At 43.5% G+C, this 25,181-nt stretch overlaps 1 protein-coding gene across 1 annotated transcript; it reads right to left on the bottom strand.

The window, feature by feature from the left end:
* Nucleotides 1-251: 251 nt before the first annotated feature.
* mtpap (mitochondrial poly(A) polymerase) lies at nt 252-25,041 on the bottom strand. Its single transcript, XM_021620616.2, has 9 exons — nt 24,816-25,041; nt 17,540-17,706; nt 17,170-17,403; nt 16,451-16,675; nt 13,987-14,198; nt 11,957-12,183; nt 9,633-9,725; nt 9,445-9,518; nt 252-1,006 (listed from the first exon to the last, which is right to left on the bottom strand). Exons 1-9 carry the CDS (start codon nt 24,991-24,993, stop codon nt 668-670), a joined length of 1,749 nt encoding a protein of 582 aa, XP_021476291.2. The 5' UTR covers nt 24,994-25,041; the 3' UTR covers nt 252-667.
* Between the last annotated feature and the right edge of the window lie 140 nt (nt 25,042-25,181).

Here is a 25,181-nt window from a genome sequence, read left to right as displayed (position 1 = left end):
TTAGACCACTGCGCCACTCGGGAGGCCTAATTGATGCAATTTCAATGTTGTTTGAGTTGCTTTGTGTCTCACAAAATTTGCTTGAGATGATTTCACTGCAACACTGCTAACTGCATCCAAGTTGCTTGACATAAGCGTTTCAAAGAGCTGTCAGTCAAGGCGAGCTCATGAATATAAGCTCCCCGCCCACTCAGCCCGCCTTTTCAAACTTCCTGGTAGTTAGCCATGAGAGAATGACTTTTCAGAATGACTGTTCAGGATCTTTAATAAAAAACATCTGAATACATCGGCTCTAAATGTATACAAACAAAAAGATGTCAGCGGACGCTATAACTTCAAGTCTTTATGTACATCGATGTGCAAACGTCGCCATGTAGAGTAGTCAGACTTTCTTATAACGAGTCTGGTCACAGGTACCCTTTTCACACTACCGTGCTGAACAAAACCAAACTGTTGTCACATTGTCCTTTTCAGGTAGGTTGCAGCAACCATGGCGCAAGCCATATCAGTACAGCTTGGTTTGGCTCTGATCGGTTATTTGCAGTTGTGTGAAAAGCAATTGGACAAGTCCTCACAAGTCCATTCTTTACGGCCATGTAGCCACTGTTACCCATAGACCCAGAACTCACCAGTGACCTCTAGTGGGGCTGTACTGCATGGCCGCTCTCTAGCTCTTCACCTCACTGTTCTTTAGAGACTCCAGCAGGCCCTTTATCCTCTCGCTGGCCGGCTCCCTCTTCCTCTTCTTACGACCTTTAACCCCGGCCACCTGGGAGACCGAGGGCATGAGGAGCGCTGCCAGGCCCCAGGGGGCGTTGTTTCCGGTAGCGCTGCCGCTGTGCGGTACGTTGAACTCCCGCTGCTGCAGCATCCAGGCGCTCTCCCGACACAGCGCCACGAAGCGCTCCAGCTGCGTTCCGTTAACATTCTTACTGACGTTCAGCGCGGGCTCAAAGGGGTTCTGGATGTGCAATGGGGACATCTCGGGTTTGTTTTGCTCCCTGCCCTGTGAGACAGAGAGAAAGAAAGAGAAAGTAAGAGATTGAACGAGAGCAAGCGAGAGAAGGAGAAAGCGTGAGATGGAGAGAGAGAAAAAGAGAGAAAAAGTAAGAGGGAACGAGATGGTGAAAGTGAGAAAGAGCTGTCAAAACACCAACTGGTCTTTATACACGGTCCATCTATCTTATTGGTCACGCTGGTGAGGTCAGGTGTTTTGTGGCTGTTGTTATCTATGCCACATGGGCCCAGATAGAATGGATAGGGCTGGTCTGAGTCTGGCACACCTCTCCTCTTCCCAGGCCAGGCTAACACGTGGATGTGTCCGCGTTCTAATTGGCTCCCTATTCCCTATATAGTGCCCTACAATTGACCAGGGCCCATAGCGCTCTGGTCAAAAGTGGTGCACTATGTAGGGAATACGATGCCATCTGGGACACAGCCAGTGTCAGCTTAGCTATGAGGAACGAGCCTGGGGGCAGCACCAGCAGGGTAGACACAGATTCACCACGCCTCATCTATCATACCACTGACCCTCTCTGACACCATCACTAGGCTGGTCCTAGATCTGTTTCTGCCATCTTGCTAAGTCCTTGTCACGCATGACAGCAAGGCTACACCATTGCTGCTTTGGATAATGTGTCTGTGGCACGGGGATAGGGTGCCATTCGGGACGTAAGCAGAGCCCTCCAAGGTTCTATGCACGCAACCTACCCACCTGGGTTCAAATAGCGTTGGTTTTCTTTCAAAAGCTTTAGCTGCTGCCTGATCGAGCTTGCCTGACGAAATGGAACCAATGGAATAGTCACAAAGGTGCAACACTCCTGTCTGGCTCAGTCTGAACCACACAAGGTATTCGACACTAAACAAGTACTGTTTGAATTCAGGTCAAACATGGCCTGCAAAACATCTAACTCCTATCTAAGCCTGGGGTTGTAACAAATAAATAAAAAAGGCTGACTGGATAGACGGCGAGAGAAAGAGAGAGATGGAGGCTCCAGCTCCATTGGATGGAAGGATTGATGACCATGGAGCATAAAGCCATCAGTCAGAGAGAGAAGTGGAGCAGGTAGAGAAGAGGGGGGAGAGATGGTAGGTAGAGGGAGACAGGAGAGAGACAGCACACAGTAAAGATGATTGATGGTGGTTTCTCAACTACTGAAAGGCAATGGCCCCCAAGCTTCCTACAGGCCTTCCTTCATTACGTCAATCCTGACCCTGGGACATGCACACGACTGACCCCAGGTTAACGTCTTTACTACACTATATCTTTAGACTAAGGAGGAGCGACAATGAAAATGAGCAACCAAGCCAAAAAACTAACTGGGTAAATGGTATCCAAATGAACAGGCGTCTATGACTGAATAAACACGTTGTGTGTTTTTGCTTACTGAGCGCGAAGAACTAGAGGTTGGGTTCATATAGAGATGGGTGGAGGAGGAGCAGTCATCAATCACACAGTCCTCGGACGGCTGTAGTCTTAGCAGGTACCGAGGGACGTCAGTGTGATGTTGGTGTGTGATCGACAAACAACACTTTACGACTACTAGCTTCCCTCAGAGCTGGCCATTTATAAACTATGGCAATTAGGCACAGGGGTGAAAGAGTCTGTGTAGAGCTAAAAGAAAGAGGTAATTTCTGTTTAAAGCTTTCAGTGAAGCACTGTCCCCTTATGTCTAAGGATGAATGGAGAAACAGAATGACTTGCTAGTTGACGCAGATTAAAACAAAAATGTTGTGTGTGTGCACGCACATGCTTTATACTTAAAAAAATATATAATTGAACCTTTATTTAATTAGGCAAGTCAGTTAAGAATAAATTCTTATTTACAATGACGGCCTACACCGGCCAAAACCAGACGATGCTTAGGCCAGTTTGTGCGCCGCCCTATGGGAGTCCCAATCACGGACGGATGTGATGCAGCCTGGATTCGAACCAGGGATCATTGTAAACCTGCCACACACACACACACACACAATACATTTATTAAACATAAGAATGAGTGTGAGTCGTCACAACCCGGCTCGTGGAAAGTGACAGAGCTCTTCTAGGACCAGGGCACAAATAATAATAAGAATCAATAATTTTGCTCTTTATTTAGCCATCTTACATATAAAACTATTTGATCATTGAAAATTGTGAATAACCACAGGTTATAACTCTGCAATGTTGGTTTGTATTGGAGTGAGTCTCTGTCTGAAATAATTTTACACACACAGCCTGTACCTGTATTTAGTGTTCATGCTAGTGAGGGCTGAGAATCCACTCTCACATAGGTTCATGGTTGTAAAGGGCATCAGTGTCTTAACAGCGTGATTTGCCAAGGCAGGAAACTCTGAGCGCAGTCCAATCCAGAAATCTGGCAGTTGCTTCTGATTAAATTCAATATTCACAGAACCGCTTGTTGTAATTTCGATGAGGCTCTCATGTTCAGATATCGGTAAGTGGACTGGAGGCAGCGCATGAAAGGGATAACGAATCCAGTTGTTTGTGTCATTCGTTTTGGGAATGTACCTGAGCAATTGTGCACCCAACTCACTCAGGTGCTTCGCAATATCAGACTTGACAATGTCCGTAAGCTTGAGTTCATTTCCACACAAAAAATAATACAATGATGGAAAGACCTGTGTGTTGTCCTTGTTAATGCAAACAGAAGAGAGCTCCAACTTCATAATCATGGCCTCAATTTTGTCTCGCACATTGAATATACGCTACCGGTATAAAGTTTTTGAACACCTATCCATTCAAGGGTTTTTCATTATTTGTACTATTTTCAACATTTTAGAATATTAGTGAAGACATTAAAACTATGAAATAACACATATGGAATCATGTAGTAACCAAATAAGTGTTAAACATATTTAAATATACACTGCTCAAAAAAATAAAAGGAACACTTAAACAACACAATGTAACTCCAAGTCAATCACACTTCTGTGAAATCAAACTGTCCACTTAGGAAGCAACACTGATTGACAATACATTTCACATGCTGTTGTGCAAATGGAATAGACAACAGGTGGAAATTATAGGCAATTAGCAAGACACCCCCAATAAAGGAGTGGTTCTGCAGGTGGTAACCACAGACCACTTCTCAGTTCCTATGCTTCCTGGCTGATGTTTTGGTCACTTTTGAATGCTGGCGGTGCTTTCACTCCAGTGGTAGCATGAGACGGAGTCTACAACCCACACAAGTGGCTCAGGTAGTGCAGCTCATCCAGGATGGCACATCAATGCGAGCTGTGGCAAGAAGATTTGCTGTGTCTGTTAGCGTAGTGTGCAGAGCATGGAGGCGCTACCAGGAGACAGGCCAGTACATCAGGAGACGTGGAGGAGGCCGTAGGAGGGCAACAACCCAGCAGCATTACCGCTACCTCCGCCTTTGTGCAAGGAGGAGCAGGAGGAGCACTGCCAGAGCCCTGCAAAATGACCTCCAGCAGACCATAAATGTGCATGTGTCTGCTCAAACTGTCAGAAACAGACTCCATGAGGGTGGTATGAGGGCCCGACGTCCACAGGTGGGGGTTGTGCTTACAGCCCAACACCGTGCAGGACGTTTGGCATTTGCCAGAGAGCACCAAGATTGGCAAATTCGCCACTGGTGCCCTGTGCTCTTCACAGATGAAAGCAGGTTTACACTGAGCACATGTGACAGACGTGACAGAGTCTGGAGACGCAGTGGAGAACGTTCTGCTGCCTGCAACGTTCTCCAGCATGACCGGTTTGGTGGTGGGTCAGTCATGGTGTGGGGTGGCATTTCTTTGGGGGGCCGCACAGCCCTCCATGTGCTCGCCAGAGGTAGCCTGACTGCCATTAGGTACCGAGATGAGATCCTCAGACCCCTTGTGAGACCATATGCTGGTGCGGTTGGCCCTGGGTTCCTCCTAATGCAAGACAATGCTAGACCTCATGTGGCTGGAGTGTGTCAGCAGTTCCTGCAAGAGGAAGGCGTTGATGCTATGGACTGGCCCGCCCATTCCCCAGACCTGAATCCAATTGAGCACATCTGGGACATCATGTCTCGCTCCACCAACGCCACGTTGCACCACAGACTGTACAGGAGTTGGAGGATGCTTTAGTCCAGGTCTGGGAGGAGATCCCTCAGGAGACCATCCGCCACCTCATCAGAAGCATGCTCAGGCGTTGTAGGGAGGTCATACAGGCACATGGAGGCCACACACACTACCGAGCCTAACTTGTTTTAAGGACATTACATCAAAGTTGGATCAGCCCGTAGTGTGGTTTTCCACTTTAATTTTGAGTGTCACTCCAAATCCAGACCTCCATGGGTTGATAAATTTGATTTCCATTGATAATTTGTGTGATTTTGTTGTCAGCCCATTCAACTATGTAAAGAAAAAAGTTTTAATAAGAATATTTCATTCATTCAGATCTAGGATGTGTTATTTTAGTGTTCCCTTTATTTCTTTGAGCAGTGTATTTTATATTTGAGAATCTTCAAATAGCCACCCTTTGCCTTGATGACAGCTTTGCACACTCTTGGCATTCTCTCAACCAGCTTCACCTGGAATGTTTTTCCAACAGTCTTGAAGGAGTTCCCACATATGCTGAGCACTTGTTGGCTGCTTGTCCTTCACTCTGCAGCCCGACTCATCCCAAACCATCTCAATTTGGTTGAGGTTGGGTGATTGTGGAGGCCAGGTCATCTGATGCAACACTCCATCACTCTCCTTGGTAAAATAGCCCTTACACAGCCTGAAGGTGTGTTGGGTCATTGTCCTGTTGAAAAACAAATGATAAGGGCAAAGCAGATGGGATGGTGTATCGCTGCAGAATGCTGTGTTGGTATGATGGTTAAGTGTGCCTTGAATTCTAAATAAATCACAAGCAGTGTCACCAGCAAAGCACCCCCACACCATAACACCACCTTCTCATTTTTTTTAAACTCCAGACCAAAAGGACAAATATTCACTGGTTTAATGTTCATTGCTCGGGTCTCTTCTTATTGGTGTCCTTTAGTAGTGGTTTCTTTGCAGCAATTTGACCATGAAGGCCTGATTCACCCAGTCTCTTCTGAACAGTTGATGTTGAGATGTGTCTAACTTGAACTCTGGAAGAATTTATTTGGGCTGAGGCTGGTAACTCTAATGAACTTCTCCTCTGCAGCAGAGGTAACTCTGGGTCTTCCATTCCTGTGGCGGTCCTCATGAGAGCCAGTTTCATCATAGCGCTTGATGGTTTTTGCGACTACACTTGAAGAAACTTTCAAAGTTCTTGACATTTTCTGTATTGACTGACCTTCATGTCTTAAAGTAATGGACTGTCATTTCTCTTTGCTTATCTGAGCTGTCCTTGCCATATAATGGACTTGGTCTTTTACCAAATAGGGCTATCTTCTGTATACCCCCCTACCTTGTCACAACACAACTGATTGGCTCAAACGCATTAAGAAGGCCAGAAATTCCACAAATTACCAGGCACGCCTGGTAATTGAAATTCATTCCAGGTGACTACCTCATGAAGCTGGTTGAGAGAATGCCAAGAGTGTGCAAAGCGTGGCTATTTGAAGACACAAATATAATATATATTTTGATTTGTTTAGTTTAACACTTATGGTTACTACATGATTCCATATGTGTTATTCATATGTTATGTGTTATTCATATTCGTTGTGATGTCTTCACTCTCATTCTACAATGTAGAAAATAGTAAAAAATTCAAATTAAAAAATAAATTTAAAAAAACCTTGAATGAGTAGGTGTTCTAAAACTTGACTGGTAGTGTAGTTCCGGAGAGTCATTCAGGCGAGAAAAATCCCCCAGATAGGCCAGTCGTGTGACAAACTCATCATGCAAGCGGTCAGACAAGTGAAAATGATGGTCAGTAAAGAAAACAAACTAATCTCTCAATTTAAAAAAAAAACATGTCAATACTTTGCCCCTTGATAACCAGCGCACTTCTGTATGTTGTAAAAGCGTTACATGGTCACTGCCCAAATCATAGCATAACATAGAAAATACACGAGCGTTCAGGGGCTTTGCTTTAACAAAGTTAACCATTTTCACTGTAGTGTCCAAAACGTCTTCCAAGCTGTTGGCAGCAAGAGCCTCTCGGTGGATGCAGTAAAGTGCCCAAGTGAAGTCGGGAGCAACTGCTTGCACGCACGTTACCACTCCAATATGTCTCCCTGTCATGGCATTGGTACCAACACATCTTGACCATCAGAGTCCATTTCATTTCACAAAGCTGTCCAGTACTTTAAAATATCCTCTCACGTTGTCCTGGTTTCCAGAAGAGGATGTCTTCCTTAATTGACCCCCCATAAACGTAACGGACATATACCAGGAGCTGAGCCAGGCCCGCCACGTCTATTGACTCATCCAGCTGTAATGCATAGAATTCACTGGCTTGTATGTGAAGCAGTAACTGTTTCAAAACATGTCATGTCCCTGATGCGTCGTGAAACTGTTGTTTGATGGAGGCATTGTCTGTATAGTTTTTTTGGCCTTTTCCTCCATTTGATCTCAGCTATATTTGTGGCAGCAGGAAGTCCTCCACAATAGTATGGGGGTTGCATGTCCTAGCCACTCGGTATATACAGTGCCTTGCGAAAGTATTCGGCCCCTTTGAACTTTGCGACCTTTTGCCACATTTCAGGCTTCAAACATAAAGATATAAAACTGTATTGTTTTGTGAAGAATCAACAACAAGTGGGACACAATCATGAAGTGGAACGACATTTATTGGATATTTCAAACTTTTTTAACAAATCAAAAACTGAAAAATTGGGCGTGCAAAATTATTCAGCCCCCTTAAGTTAATACTTTGTAGCGCCACCTTTTGCTGCGATTACAGCTGTAAGTCGCTTGGGGTATGTCTCTATCAGTTTTGCACATCGAGAGACTGAATTTTTTTCCCATTCCTCCTTGCAAAACAGCTCGAGCTCAGTGAGGTTGGATGGAGAGCATTTGTGAACAGCAGTTTTCAGTTCTTTCCACAGATTCTCAATTGGATTCAGGTCTGGACTTTGACTTGGCCATTCTAACACCTGGATATGTTTATTTTTGAACCATTCCATTGTAGATTTTGCTTTATGTTTTGGATCATTGTCTTGTTGGAAGACAAATCTCCGTCCCAGTCTCAGGTCTTTTGCAGACTCCATCAGGTTTTCTTCCAGAATGGTCCTGTATTTGGCTCCATCCATCTTCCCATCAATTCTAACCATCTTCCCTGTCCCTGCTGAAGAAAAGCAGGCCCAAACCATGATGCTGCCACCACCATGTTTGACAGTGGGGATGGTGTGTTCAGCTGTGTTGCTTTTACACCAAACATAACGTTTTGCATTGTTGCCAAAAAGTTCAATTTTGGTTTCATCTGACCAGAGCACCTTCTTCCACATGTTTGGTGTGTCTCCCAGGTGGCTTGTGGCAAACTTTAAACAACACTTTTTATGGATATCTTTAAGAAATGGCTTTCTTCTTGCCACTCTTCCATAAAGGCCAGATTTGTGCAATATACGACTGATTGTTGTCCTATGGACAGAGTCTCCCACCTCAGCTGTAGATCTCTGCAGTTCATCCAGAGTGATCATGGGCCTCTTGGCTGCATCTCTGATCAGTCTTCTCCTTGTATGAGCTGAAAGTTTAGAGGGACGGCCAGGTCTTGGTAGATTTGCAGTGGTCTGATACTCCTTCCATTTCAATATTATCGCTTGCACAGTGCTCCTTGGGATGTTTAAAGCTTGGGAAATCTTTTTGTATCCAAATCCGGCTTTAAACTTCTTCACAACAGTATCTTGGACCTGCCTGGTGTGTTCCTTGTTCTTCATGATGCTCTCTGCGCTTTTAACGGACCTCTGAGACTATCACAGTGCAGGTGCATTTATACGGAGACTTGATTACACACAGGTGGATTGTATTTATCATCATTAGTCATTTAGGTCAACATTGGATCATTCAGAGATCCTCACTGAACTTCTGGAAAGTTTGCTGCACTGAAAGTAAAGGGGCTGAATAATTTTGCACGCCCAATTTTTCAGTTTTTGATTTGTTAAAAAAGTTTTAAATATCCAATAAATGTCGTTCCACTTCATGATTGTGTCCCACTTGTTGATTCTTCACAAAAAAATACAGTTTTATATCTTTATGTTTGAAGCCTGAAATGTGGCAAAAGGTCGCAAAGTTCAAGGGGGCCGAATACTTTCGCAAGGCACTGTATATATCATTTTTCGTTTTAAAGTGTGAATCACATTTTTATTTGGCGTACCCCCGACTGCATTGCTCGTACCCCTGGGGTTTGGGAATACCCGATTTAGACCATACACAGGTCATAAAGTTTAAACCGGTGCGCTGGTTATATAAAATAATAATAATAATAAAAATTTTAAAAAAGAGTATATGGCGAAGACGCGCTAGACATGTTTCTCTCCACTAATGCGCACTGACTCCCGCCAATTAGTGCGCATTCATTGTTTGTCTGTGTGTTACCTTTCTGATATTGATCGACATGCGGTTGAACGCGAAGGTTCCATAGAACTCAAAGAACTCCTGCAGCAGTTGCTCTGAAAGGAAATACAAAAGAGTATGTTAAGAAATACCACATTCATACGGATGAAGAAACCTGTTTCCATGTGGAAATAAAATACAAAATAATCACATTTATGCTATGGGCCCACCTAATGTCTCTGTGTTGTCTTGCAGTCGTATTTTTGTGAAGTCGCTGACAAATGTGCAGTCGTTTCCCTCGATGACACTCTTATCTAGAGGGCCTTGTAGAAAAGGGTGGGGTGGGGGAGCATAAGGTAAATGATAAGGTATATACCACAAGGTAAGACCCACTACATAAAATGTGATGAGTAGTTGACTCAAAAGAGAGAAAGACAATAGTTGGAAAAGTTTTCAACAAATTAATTTCTTCCAAAATTAAGCAAGAGAGCTAGTCACATTTTGTAGTACATATATACAGTACCAGTCAAAAGTTTGGACAGCTACTCATTCAAGGATTGCTTTATTTTTTACATTGTAGAATACTAGTGAAGACATCAAAAACTATGAAATTACACATATGGAATCATGTAGTAACCAAAAAAAAGTGTGAAATAAAAATATATTTTAAATTTGAGATTCTTCAAAGTAGCCACCCTTTGCCTTGATGACAGCTTTCCACACTCTTTGCACCTACACCCCATTTTCCAGGAATATTCTTATCATGTTACTGAATGTATCCAGAGTATTTTCGGATTTTGTTGTCAACAAATGCGGTGAAAATAACAGTAAATGTAAAATACACATTTTAAATCAACAGTGTAATGTTCGTATTCAGTCATCAACGGTCATGCACTCACCTTTTGTCTAATACATTTCCCCATTATCGCCAAACTGTTCGCTTTCAATTGCTACCATGGTTATGCATATGCTTTTTATATTTCTTCTGAAAGAAACAGTTTAATTAAGCCCTATCGATATAAACCAATTCACATGAGTCTAAAGGAGACCACTGAGTTCTGTGGAAAATCTAAGAAATTTAGTGCACAGCGGCAAAAACAACACAGAGTTACACCTGGGATAAGCAAACGTACAGTTAATAACAATAGAAAGAACTGCCAAATGCCAAACTGCCAAATCTTAACGGAAAATGTTGTAGTTGGGGATGGACCAGTCGTGATGGATCAGCGGGGCTCCGCGTCGGCAATAAAGGGTCCAGGCCAATTGGCAAAAGTATTGTTGCCCACAAAATTAGCAGGTATACCTCTTAGGCTAGCCGGGAGATGGGCCTAGCTCGAGGCTAGCTCAAACCTAACAGGTGCTTGCTTCGGGACAGAGGCGTTAGCCAGCAGTAGCTAGTCAGTTGCAGCTAGCTAGCTAAGATGATCCGGTGTAATGGCCCAGAGCTTGCGGCAGGAATCCGGTGATGTGGTGGAGAAAAGCAGTCCGATATGCTCTGGGTTGATATCACGCTGTGCAGACTGGCAGGTATTGACAGAGCTAAAGCTGGCTGGTGTCCGATCTAAAAAGGAGAAGACCACTAGCCGTGGATAACAGTGACTACTAGCTAGTTAGCTGGCTAGCTTCTGATGGAGGTTCCGGTTATAACGTATAAAAATAGCAGATCAGTACCACATTGGGTGAGGCGGGTTGCAGGAAAGTATATTTAGATCGTCGGTGGAAAGTGAGATTAAAAATATGTACGAATAAAAAACACGAAACCGACTCTTTACATGGGACAAGACAAACACACGTCCGACTGCTACGTCATCTTGGATTAACGTCTGGATTACGTTATTCCCTCCACAACGCAGATTTTTACAGAGCCTTAAAAGATTAATGTTGTCACTCAGAAAACTGACAGGCAAAGAGTGGGATGGATAGAGAGCAAAAAAGGAGGATAAGATGTCAAAGAGAGCAATTACAAACGAGAGAAAGAAGAGGGAAAACAGAAAAAAAAATTCTGATCAAGCTTGGCTCTCCATCAGAGCCTTGGTACCAATCTTCTTGACCATGTCAGCTGAGGGTCAGAGGAGAGGCTGGTGGTGTGTATGAATTAGCTGTGCGTGATTAAATAGATGCCCAATGCTGGGAGGGTCTTGGCCCCTGCCAGAGTGATGGGGCCTTTAAGCACTATGTGATGCTGCCTGAGATAGTGTCTCTGTCTAGGCTAAGGTGGATGGAGGGAGGGAGGAATGCAATTATCTGACAGCCAAGGTGACAAGGGAAGCAGGAGTGTGAGCATCACTGCACTACACCAACACAGATATTTGTTGACAACAAGGCTCAACAATCAATCAATTGCTTGAAATTAAATAAATAATAATTTAATAACCCAATTGGCACTCGCTCAGTGGTCCATTGCTCCCCGCTGAATGTCAATTTCTACCTTTCTGAATACAACTAGGAAGTGTAACAATGCAGAACTACAGACTACTATTTGCTAGCTCTTTTGGAGGTGAGGTACCGATAGTATTGATTGTTAAATTGTCCACAGTGCTCCATTGTAAGATACCTGCTAGTTCCTTGAGGTGGTCCAGGGTGGGTAGGATAGGAATAGTTCTCCTCTGGAGGAAGAATAGGACCATGACAGTGAGAGAGAAGTTTGAGATCCAGGCTCCAGGTATGCTGCTGGTGATACTGTGGGCCCGAGCCCAGCACCGGACACTGAACACCAGGCAACGCACCCGCCGGTCCAGCCCCCCATACAGGTACAGAAGCTCAGAGCTCTTCATCGCTACCCTGTGGACACACAGAATGACAGTTAGGACTACAGTAGTCTCATTAAATGACACACTTAACCCTGTCTGTGCCTTTAAATGGATCTTTCTTAAAATTACTTTCTATCACCATTCCTAATATTAAAATTTATAACAGGTATAACATGCTATTTTCGATCTGATATATATTTGTTTGATATGATAGTTTCTGTACAAAACTTCTCAATCTGATGTGAGAAACCATGAAGGTTACAGAAGTTGGTGAGAAGAGAATATGAAAGACAGTGGCACAATATCCTCCAGAGGGCAGCATTTAGCTGAACTTTACAATTCTCACTTAGTACCAAAACATCCCTCTATTTTGAAAGGTTCCGTATGACAAACCATGCATAACCATACCCTTCTATGATTTAACATAAGCATTGAGAAATGCGCTCTACTCTACTCTATTTCCTAATAAACTGAGGCGTGGGTGGGTTTGTTTCTGAACATTAGAAGGTGTGTATGTGGTAGCTTACCTCTCAGGCTAACCACAGTATCCGTCAGACCAAGAGAAGAAGTGAAACAAGCAGTCTCACTTCCATCTCCCTTTTGCACTCTCTCTCTCTAACCCTCCCTGGAGCCCTCTCTCTCCCTCCCTTCCTCATTGGTGCCCACTCTCTCCCTCCCTCCCTCCCTCCCTCCCTCCCTCCCTCCCTCCCTCCCTCCCTCATTGGTGCCCTCTCTCTCTCTCTCTCCCTGGTGCCCCCCCCCCCTCTCTCTCCCCCCTCCCTCATTGGTGTCCTCTCTCTATCATTGGTGCTCTCCCTCTCTCTCTCCCTCGCTCCCTCATTGGTGCCATCTCTCTCTCTCCCCCTCCCTCATTGATGCCCTCTCTCCCCTCCCTCATTGGTGCCCTCTCTCGCCCCCTCCCTCATTGATGCCCTCTCTCCCCCTCCCTCATTGGTGCCCTGTCTCGCCCTCTCTCCCCCTCCCTCATTGGTGCCCTGTCTCTCTTCCCTCCCTCATTGGTGCCCTCTCTCCCCTTCCCTCCCTCATTGGTGCCCTCTCTCGCTCTCTCTCCCCCTCCCTCATTGGTGCCCCCCTCCCTCATTGGTGCCCTGTCTCTCTCCCCCTCCCTCATTGGTGCCCTGTCTCTCTCCCCCTCCCTCATTGGTGCCCTGTCTCTCTCCCCCTCCCTCATTGGTGCCCTGTCTCTCCCCCTCCCTCATTGGTGCCCTCTCTCGCCACCTCCCTCATTGGTGCCCTCTCTCGCCACCTCCCTCATTGGTGTCGCCACCTCCCTCATTGGTGCCCTCTCCCTCATTGGTGCCTGACTAGTTTCAGGGCATAAACACAAGCCACCTCTTTTTTATGTTCCCTCTTATCCTCCCCCCTCTCTGGTGCCCAACCAGTTTTGGACTAGCCAGCTTGGAACCAGCATTCAGAGCCGTTTCTAAATAACTTAAGTTTCTGTCTCGTTTGTGCAACACCAGTAGATTAAGGGCAACGAGGAACTAACATGGTAGAGAGTTTCGATGAAGCATGAGAGCTAAATGCCATTTAAAAGGGTGACTAATAGTTATGTGAAAGGGAACTTTAAAGATTAACAATTCAAAATCACACCTAGGCAGGCAGAAATGTGCTTTCATGATTCACAATTGTTTAAAAGGCACTGGTTAAGCATCATAAAAGCTGTTCTAATTTAATCACACTGATGATTAACCATGATGGATGTAAACCAACTTCTGTTTGAGACTGATTAAACCAAAAAAATATGTGTGTGTGTGTGTGTGTGTGTGTGTGTGTGTGTGTGTGTGTGTGTGTGTGTGTGTGTGTGTGTTACCTATTGTTAGCCGTGAGGTCACACTGGAACCCTGACGGTTGGTGGGCGAATCGGACTAGGGGACAGCGAGCCTGGAGGATCTTCTGCACCCCGACACAGCCAGGCCCAAACTGGTCTACACACTCCCCGATCACAGACAGGATACTCTGGGTACACGCCCGCTCAGACGCAGACCTCTTTGTCTGGTACTCCAAGGAGAGCCCTGCTTTTGGCTGGGCAGATGGAACATAACATTTTTCATTACTGAAACATAGTGTTAAAATGCATAGGGTTACAGTATTGTGAGTGAAGATGGCAGGCCCAAGGCTGAAAAAAAAATGTATGGACGACATAGACACTAACAATTGTGTGTGCCTGCCCACACAAGGGTTTAATATTTTACCAGAGAATCTATCAATTTTCCTTCCCGAGAAAATTGAAAAAACGTACAAGGCATCCCGTTATTCCCGTTCTGTTGAAACGCATATACTGCCAGCGGGAGAAAAACCTGACAGGATTACACCACTGTTAATGGTGAAATATATACATGAATCTACCATTTTCTTGTTGTATTTGTTGCCATTTAATCAAAGTTCTCTCGAAGTCACCACGCTATTTCGTTGATATAACCTTAAAAAAAAAAAGTTGGCCGAGCAGGTAAAAAAATGACCATAGGTCTAGTAAACATTACATTTGCTTTAGCCTAACTTTGACGGAAAAATGTCAGACAGCTTGTTGACCCGTCTCTCTCCCCTTGCACCTGGCTATCGGGGGAGTTTGGCTGTTTTGCCTTCATGATATCCCGCTTGTTGTGGTGACTGTCACAGGGAATTGTCTACCTTAACTGCGTCCAGAGGTCATGTGTAGCCTGCACGTATAGTAAGCAATTACATTTATAGAAGCCATGCAAGAAGCCTAAGGGACGTTTTACAATTTTGTCATTAAGCAGAAGCTCTTATCCAGAGCGACTTAGAGATTGCATTCATCTTAAGATAGCTAGGTGGAACACCCGCATAGAAAGCACATTTTTCCCTCGATAATGTAGCTGTCAGTAGTCAGAGCTGGGAGGGGGGGGGGGGTTCCACCAATGGAGTGCCAGGACAAGGAACAGCTTGGACTGAGCTGAGCCTGAAGGTAGGGTTCCGTAAGTAAGCACCATGGTCTTGCCAGTGGAGTGTGCAGAGAAGCAGAGTGACATGAGAGAACTTGAGAAGGTTGAAAACCTTATTGAAGAGATGAGCAACTCGGGCCATTTTGAAGTCAGAGGGGACACAGCCAGTGGTCAGGGATGAGTTGATGAGAGAAGGGAGAAGGTCTCCAGAGATGGTCTGGAGAAGAAAGGAGGGGATGGGGTCGAGCGGGCAGGTTGTCAGGCCTCACTAGTTGCAGGATGTCATCTGCTACTGGGGACTTTATGTTGAGTAAATATGGTAGGCTGCTAGCGTTGTGATGACTGGTCTAATGTTTGAATGAAGCCAGAGTTGATAGGCTACGTCGCACGTGCATATTTAGCATTTTTGCATCTCGGCTAAATTGACCTTCTCTCTCTGCATATCATCTCACCAGTTGTGACATATTCAATGGATTCTTTTTTTCTGTGCTGATCTGATGCAACGGGATGGTGGCAAGGTAGGAGAAGCTGTCGCACCCAGCCCTTTCCATTTATGGCGACTTAAGTAAATAGACTTAAGTAAATCACACTGAGCGTTGATGATTGATCATGCAGATAGTAGAGCAGAGAAGGCCTTAGATAAGCCAGACTTAGACTAAAAAAATACCGGTTTCTCAACATTATTTATCTCGGGAAATGAGAATGGGTTTGGGTGGAAAATCTCGGTAACCTGGTTCCCACTTTTAAACCCTACCATACATAGAGAAAAGTTCATCATTTCAATCTAATAAAACCAAGTCAATATTTGCAAGTCAGATTGACTCTCAACATTCACATAGAAGACAGAGCTTTGACAAGCTCTGCAAACTCTCTTTACGCACAAGGGTCTTCTGTTTCTACTGAACAGCCTTGACCACAGGTGAGGAAATGGTGATTTGTAGCATTGTGCACATCTCTCACTTCCCTAAGATCCTTCTTAGCGGAATGTTTACCCAGTGTGTGTGTGTGTGTGAGGGAGCGCACGAGAGAGAAGCACTGATAAAGGCCTTATGGGGCTTTTCCCCCACACTATAATGTCAATGTAAAAAAAAAAAAAATAGCTACAGGAAGTCCCTCCCGTCTCTTTGAACAAATGTTCTACAGCTCAACAACAGTAAGGGTCTGGTTAACAGGGTTCTTGATGTCCTATCTTACACAAGCTATTGTAATGATAGATGTAAACAAAGACAATCTTATTAAAAAGGAGAAGGTATGAGGCAGAAAACATGAGACAAATTTCTCTACAGCTGTTTTATGAGGGAAAAAAAAAACCCGAGGTCAAAATTGGCATCTAAGAACCATGACATGTGGTTTCTACATAGTCCTCATCCTCACCCTTTTCAGATTCCTTCCACTGATGCCGTCCAGGTCCAGAAACATGTCTAGGTCACAGCCCAGCTTCCCGAAGCCGTTGACGGAGGAGCCAAAGGGCCGAATGGTGCATTCTGGGAAATATGCAGCAGCTATGTCCTTTAGAAGAGAGCAGACCAGGAAACGCAGGCAGACGTTCTCTTCCGTCAGCTGGTACGTCTCTGTAAGGGAGGAGATTTGTTGGTCTATCTGAGATAAAGAAAGAGAGAACACCAAAACAGTGTTATTATTTGTGTGTTCAATATTAAGCCTAAAGCAAGGGTTATCTGGAGATCCTTGTTAACCAACAATAATAAAGTTGAATATCTTGGAAACAATTAGCACAAAAGCTAACAATACCTATACGTTGTCCCTGAGACATACAGTACCAGTCAAAAATGTGGACAACTACTCATTCAGGGGTTTTTCTTAATTTTTTGGGACTATTTTCTACATTGTCATCAAAGCAAATGCCTGGCTACTAAAGACTGGCTATATAAAATATATTTTGATTTGTTTGTAGTACCACTGTTTTGGTTACTACATGATTCCATATGTGTTATTTCATAGTTTTTGATGTCTTCACTTTTATTCTACAATGTAGAAACTTTTGACTGGTACTCTATGTATCTATGCTATTCTTTATTCAGACAGACAACTTCAGTCGTTTAGCTAGTATTTGAAACCAGGTCATGTCGACCTACACTGGCTTCTTTGGAAAGTCTCTGTATGAGGTCGTTAATGTGTATGGTGGTCTGTGGTTGGCACGGAGGGGCGGACTGGTCGTTGGACATGTCCACAGGACCAGCGTTTCTGAGCGAAAGCAGTCTGGACTTGAAAGGCACTGTAGCTTCATGGTTGATACTGGGGATGGCCGTCCCTTCGTGGAGTGATGTGAGGCTCTCCTTGTTGGAAAACTCCACCACAGCATATGTACCCTGGAAGGCCAAACATGAGCACAGTGACAGCACAGTCAGTTATCTTTCACAACCTTTTCAGCATGTTTTTTATTTATTTACTTATTTCTGAGTGTTTATTTGTAGACTCACATCTTAGCACAACTGAAATACTTACGTAGCTTTCATAAAAGAAACATTTGTTGATATCTCCATGTCTGGATAAATAGCTGAGGAACTTTTTCTCGTTGGTTTTGGCCGGGCAGCTGATAAGGACAGATCTCTCTGCCTGCTCTATCTTCTCCTCTTGGACTGTGTAAAAAGATTTGTTTCCATCCTTTGAGTCTAAAACCAAGAAAACAGACATACTTTAGCAAGATGATATCATTTATTTTGGTCTGAAAATCGTAACCCATGTCGAAATCTAGCCATCATTAAATTCTAAAGACAAGGCAAAAACAAAGAGTCACATCATGGCAAGTTAATTTATAACATTCATAGGACGCCAACTACCTTCAGTATGTTCTGGCCGGGGGAGTTTTATTAAAGAACCCTGACGCTCGTTCTGAATGTTAAAATGCACAGTTTGGGAAACATAAGGAATGCATCTTCCATATCAGCAATAAATAATTTTCAAAAAACGAAAAAAAAAAGGTTAGATTACTACACTAGCTTTATAGGGTTACGGTTCCCACACTGCCATATGTCCATGTTACAGCGCTTGTTAAACGGAAAACAGACGTTAGAAAGAGGAGTACCTGCGCTAATTACACTGAACAAAAATACAAAAACGCAACATGCAAATTGTTGGTCCTCATGTTTCTTGAGCCGAAATAAAAGATCCCAGAAATGTTTCATGCACACACAAAAAAAAAAAAAGGGTATTTCTCTCAAATTGTGGGCACAAATTTGTTTACATCCCTGTTAGTGAGCATTTCTGCTTTGCCAAGATAATCCATCCACCTGACAGGTGTGGCATATCAAGAAGTTGATTAAACAGCATCATTACACATGCACATTGTGAAGGGGACAATAAAAGGCCACTCTAAAAATGTGCAGTTATCACACAACACAATGACACAGATGTCTCAAGTTGAGGGAGCAGGCAATTGGCATGCTGACTGCAGGAATGTCCACCAGAACTGTTGCCAGAGAATTGAATATTCATTTATCCACCATAAGCACCAATGTCATTGTAGAGAATTTGGCAGTACGTCCAACCGGCCTCAAAACCACAGACCACGTGTAACCATGCCAGCCCAGGACCTCCATATCCAACTTCTTCTCACGCGGCACCGTCTGAGACCGGCCACCTGGACAGCTGATGAAACTGTAGGTTTGCACAACCAAAGAATTTCTGCACAAATTGTCAGAAACCGTCTCAGGGAAGCTCATCTGCATGCTAGTCGTCCTCACCAGGGTCTTGACCTGACTGCAGTTTGGCGTCGTAACCGACTTCAGTGGGCAAATGCTCACCTTTGATGGCTACTGGCATGCTGGAGAAGTGTGCTCTTCACAGATGAATTCCGGTTTCAACTGTACCAGGCAGATAAGCGTGTATGACAATATGTGGGCGAGCGGTTTGCTGATGATAACGTTGTGAACAGAGTAGAGGTCGACCGATAATGATTTTTCAACGCCGATACCGATTATTGGACGGCCAATAAAGCTTATACCGATTATTCTGACAAATTTATCCTCAAGTAAATAATGAAACATGTTCAATTTGGTTTAAATAATGCAAAAACAAAGTGTTGGATAAGAAAGTAAAAGTGCAATATGTGCCATGTAAGAAAGCTAACGTTTCAGTTCCTTGCTCAGAACATGAGAACATATGAAAGCTGGTGGTTCCTTTTAACATGAGTCTTCAATATTCCCAGGTAAGAAGTTTTAGGTTGTAGTTATTATAGGAATTATAGGAGTATTTCCCTCTATACCATTTGTATTTCATTAACCTTTGACTATTGGGTGTTCTTATAGGCACTTTAGTATTGCCAGTGTAACAGTATAGCTTCCGTCCCTCTCCTCGCTCCTCCCTGGGCTCGAACCAGCAACACAACAACAACAGCCACCATCGAAGCAGCGTTACCCATGCAGAGCAAAGGGAACAACTACTAGAAGGCTCAGAGCGAGCGCTAACTAGCTAGCCATTTCACTTCGGTTACACTTCGGCCTAGTTAAATAAAGGTATAAAAAAAACATTGCCCAAAAATGTCCGATTGTTATGAAAACTTGAAATCGGCCCTAATTAAATCGGCCATTCTGATTAATCGGTCGCCCTCTAGAACAGAGTGCCCCATGGTGGTGGCGGTGTATTGATATGGGCTAGATATAAGCTACGGACAACAAACACAATTGCATTTTATCGATGGCAATTTGAATGCACAGAGAAGCGTAATGAGATGCTGAGGCCCATTGTCGTGCCATTCATCCGCTGCCATAACCTCATGTTTGAGCATGATAATGCACGGCCCCATGTCGCAAAGATCCGTACACAATTCCTGGAAGCTGAACATGTCCCAGTTCTTCCATGGCCTGCATACTCACCAGACATGTCACTCATTTAGCATGTTTGGGATGCTCTGGATCAGCGTGTACAACAGCATTGTTTCAGTTCCCGCCAATATCCAACAACGTCGCACAGACATTGAAGAGGGGGACAACATTCCATAGGCCACAATCAACATCCTGATCAACTCTATGCGAAGGAGATGTGTCAAGCTGTATAAGGCAGATGGTCACACCAGATACTGAAAGGTTCTCTGATCCACGCCCCTACCTTTAAAGAAAAGTTTAAAAGCTATCTGTATTCCCAGTCATGTAAAAATAAATCCATAGATTAGGGTCTAATGAATTTATTTCAATTGACTGATTTCCTTATCAAATGTTATTGGCTGCACACACATATTCAGCACATGTTATTGCAGGTGTAGCAAAATACTTGAGTTACTAGCTCCAACAGTGCAGTAATATCTAACAATACACACAAATCTAAAAGTTAAATAATGGAATTAAGAAATATAGAAAAATTAGGACGAGCAATGTCGGGGTCCGGAATATAAATATATATGATATGGGATGTATAGACCTTGTGGACAGGAAGTGGATAGAATACATAGTATATCTGTAGGATTGAATAGTATATGTACAGCAATAGTTGAAAAGGATGGCCTTGACTAGAATACAGTATGACGCATATGAAATTAGTAAAACAATACGGAAACATTATTAAAGTGTCCAGTGTTCCATTAGTGACCAGTGTTCCATGTCAATTTACATAGGGCAGCAGCCTCTAAGGTGCAAGGTTGAGTAACTGTGACTAAGTTCAGGGCAGGTTCACTGGGTGGAGATTTTTTGTGGCCCCTACCTCAAAGTTACCCATCCCTGACCTAAACGAAGCCAGGCGGCACAAACATTTTGTCACTAAAAAAAATCCTATCGGCTGCAACTGTTAAAATAGGTTAAAACATTGTACAGCAGAGGAGGCTGCGGAGGGGAGGACGGCTCATAATAATAGTTGGAACGGAGTAAATGGAATGGCCTTAATCTGAAATGGACTCGATTCATTTTGTTCCTCATCAATCTACAAACAATACCCCATAATGACAAAGCAAAAATAGGCTTTTAGACATTTTTGCAAATGTATTAAAAAAACTGAAATAGCATGTTTACATACTGTACCAGTCAATAGTTGACACACCTACTCATTCACGGATGTTTCTTTATTTTGACTATTTTCTACATTGTAGAACAATAGTGAATACATCAAAACTATGAAATAACACATGGAATCATGTAGCAATCAAAAAAAGTTTTAAACAAATCAAAATATATTTTATATGAGATTCTTCAAAGTAGCCACCCTTTTCCCTAATGACAGCTTTGCAAACTCTTGGCATTCTCTTAACCAGCTTCATGAGGTAGTCACCTGGAATGCATTTCAATTAACAGGTGTGCCTTGTTAAAAGTTCATTTGTGGAATTTATTTCCTTCTTAATAAGTTTGAGCCAATCAGTTGTGTTGTGACAAGGTAGGGGTGGTATAAAGAAGACAGCCCTATTTGGTAAAAGACCAAGTCCATATTATGGCAAAAACAGCTCAAATAAGCAAAGAGAAATGACTGTCAATCATTACTTTAAGACATGAAGGTCAGTCAATCCGGAAAATTAAGAACTTTGAAAGTGCCGTTGCAAAAACCATCAAGCGCTATGATGAAACTGGTTTTCATGAGGACAGCCAGATTATTGGTTCTGAAAACCACGTCTTAGTGAGATGCAGAGTAGGTGAAAGTAATGATATCTGCATGCTGCATGTGTGGTTCCCACCGGGAAGCATGGAGGAGGAGGTTTGATGGTGTGGGGGTGCTTTACTGGTGACACTGTCTGTAATTTATTTAGAATTCAAGGCACACTTAACCACCATGGCTACCACAGCATTCTGCAGCGATACGCCAGCCCATTTGGTTTGCGCTTTGTGGGGCGATTATTTGTTTTTCAACAGGAAAACGAACAAACACGCCTCCAGCCTGTGTAGGGGCTATATAACCAAGAAGAGTGATGAGTGTTGCATCAGATGACCTGGCCTCGACAATCACCGACATCAACCCAATTGAGATGGTTTGGGATGAGTTGGTCCGCAGAGTGAAGGAAAAGCAGCCAACAAGTGCTCAGCATATTTGAGAACTCCTTCAAGACTGTTGGAAAATCATTCCAGGTGAAGCTGGTTGAGAGAATGCCAACAGTGTGCAAAGCTGTCAAGGCAAAGGGTGGCTACTTTGAAGAATCTCAAATATAAAATATATTTTGATTTTTGGTTACTACATGATTCCATGTGTGTTATTTCATTGTTTTGATGTCTTCACTATTATTCTACAAAGTAGAAAATAGGACAAATAAACAAAAACACTTGAATGAGTAGGTGTGTCCACATTTTTGGCTGGTACTGTCAGTATTCACATCCTCAAAATTGAGCTCAGGTGCATCCTGTTTCCATTGATCATCCTTGAGATGTTTCTACAACTTGATTGGAGTCCACCTGTGGTAAATTAAATTGATTGGACATTATTTGAAAAGGCACACACCGGTCTATATAAGGTCCCACTGTTGACAGTGCATGTCAGAGCAAAAACCAAGCCGTAGAGCTCCGAGACAGGATTGTGTCGAGGCACAGATCTGAGGAAGGGTACCAAAACATTTCTGCAGCATTGAAGGTCCCCAAGAACACAGTGGCCTCCATCATTCTTAAATGGAAGATGTTTGGAACCACCAAAACTCTTCCTAGAGCTGGCTGCCTGGCGGGGAATGGCCTTGGTCAGGGAGTGGTCACTCTGACAGAGCTCCAGAGTTTCTCTGTGGAGATGGTAGCACCTTCCAGAAGAACAATCATCTCTGCAGCACTCCACCAATCAGGCCTTTATGGTAGTGGCCAGACAGAAGCCACTCCTCAGTAAAAGGCACATGACAACCTACTTGGAGTTTGCCAAAAGCCACCAAAAGGACTCTCAGACCATCAGGAAGAAGATTCTCTGGTTTGATGAAACCAAGATTCAACTCTTTGGCCTGAATGCCAAGCATCATGTCTGGAGGAAACCTGGCGCTATCCCTAAGGTGAAGCATGGTGGTGGCAGCATCATGCTGTGGGGATATTTTCAGCGGCAGGGAGACTCGTCAGCATTGAGGGAAGGATGAAAGGAGCAAAGTACAGAGATCATTGATTAAAATCTGCTCAGGACCTCAGACTGGGGCAAGATTCACCTTCCAACAGGACAACGACCTTAAGCACACAACCAAAACAATGCAGGAGTGGTTTGGACAAGTCTCTGAATGTCCATGAGGGGCCCAGCCAGAGCCCGGACTTGAACCCGATGGAACATATCTGGAGACCTGAAAATAGCTGTGCAATAATGCAGAGAAGAATGGGAGAAACTCCCCAAATACAGGTGTGCCAAGCTTGTAGCATCATACCCAAGAAGATGAGGCTGTAATCGCTGCCAAAGGTGCTTCAACAAAATACTGAGTAAAGGGCCTGAATAATTATGTAAATGTGATGTTTATTTTTTATAAATTTGCCCCCCAAAAACAGTTTTTGCTTTATCATTATGGGGTATTGTGTGTAGATTGATGATGGAAAACACTATTTAATCATTTTCAGAATAAGGCTGTAACGTAACAAAATGTAATAAAAGTCAAGGGGTTCGAATACTCTCCAAATGCACTGCATTTGATGTCATTCCGCTCCAGCCATTACCAGGAGCACGTCCTCCCCAATTAAAGTGCCACCAACCTCCTGTTTTGTACAGTAAGTGTATATTGTGATATGAAAGTAGAGGGCTTTATTTTTCTAGAACTGTACCACAATTGAGAATCCATTCACGTTCAGATAGCTTATTTGGCTGCCAGAACCAATTCGCCTCGAAACAGAACATGTAGCTAAGGTCCTTGGTTTAACGTTAGGCTTATTGGGCTAGTCGATTTCATGCAAGAGACAATGGCTACATGACCTGACAAGTGGAAGGGAGTTTGTGCTGGAGATAAGCAGTTATCCATTGATACTCTTTGGAGAACTGGCAGCTCACTATAATTAATAGACACGTGACTCGTTTCAGAAAACCAGGCGTATGTCGCTTGTCACTACTTCACAGGAAAGTCATTTGAATGTAAACATGCATTTTGATAATTAAATTATTATTTTTTTTGCCAGAAATGCCTTCTGGGAAAATGTGAACTTTCATGTGCCTTAATAACAAACGTGTATGCCATCTGTAAATACGAATACAATTGTTAAATTACGAGCCTAGTTGGTTAAGCCACAGAAAAAGCCAGCAACCTTCCCACTAGCCATGATTAGCTGAGATAATGAGTGGGCTGGACATGTGAAGAGAGGAGTACAGATTGGTCTGCCATATAGATTGCTTCTGTCTATTTGAGCTGGCCAGTCTGTGTTGGTAATCCTGGTGAACTCGTCTTTTTTTAATGTAATGTGTAGTGGAACTGCATAAGTGTTGATCTCCACTCTCTGGCGGATCTAGTTTTGAAATCAGTGGTAAACAAATCGTCGGCCTGAGCGTGGCTCTGTACATCCGAGATCGAAATGAGATGGGTGGGGCTAAAGCTTAAGAGGGTGTGAACGATGCTGAATGGGTGTAGACAAAGAAGAGCTCTCCAGTAGCTACCAAAACATTCAAAGGCCGTTCTCAAAAGTGAGAAGTTTATCAACTTTCAAAGCAGAATTACTTAACCATTGTTCCTCAAAAATGATGATATACCATTCTGTAACTCTGAGTCTCTACTTTATCCAATGTAAACAAATAAATAAAATGCAAATGTTGCTACATAAGACCTATTTGATCCGGTCGGTCGGTCACATTTGGCTAGGTAGCAACGTCAGCAATCTAACGTTATAAATCATGTGGTTACAGCCCTGTTGTGTGTGTGGTCGGTGGATGAGAAACCTACCGATTTTATATTTCTTATTGGGTGCATCGGTCTTCGTAGCAGCAGTACTAGTTCCGAACTTTCTTTGAAAACATGAATCTACTTTTTTAAAGCATTTAGAGAGGCTGCCCCTCAAATGCAACCTGCACATCGCAATGGAAGACGCCATCGCTGCACTGAGACTACCGTGAAAGCGCATGCGTGTGTATGTTCTATGGCATCCGAAACCTGCCAAAAATCAAAGCTCAATCAGCGTCAAACATGAGTTTTGCGTTTTTCCTATATTTGCAAGGCCAAAGTGATCAATTGATTGAAACGAGTGTATGGTATGGGCCCTCAGTTATGTAACCTGCAAATAGTCTCACGATGACACTTTTTTTAATCATG

Source organism: Oncorhynchus mykiss, chromosome 11 (assembly GCF_013265735.2).
Source record: "Oncorhynchus mykiss isolate Arlee chromosome 11, USDA_OmykA_1.1, whole genome shotgun sequence".
NCBI classification, from domain to species: Eukaryota; Metazoa; Chordata; class Actinopteri; order Salmoniformes; family Salmonidae; genus Oncorhynchus; species Oncorhynchus mykiss.
The sequence above is the reverse complement of the archived record's forward strand: the minus strand, read 5'-3'. Positions and strand labels throughout refer to the sequence as shown.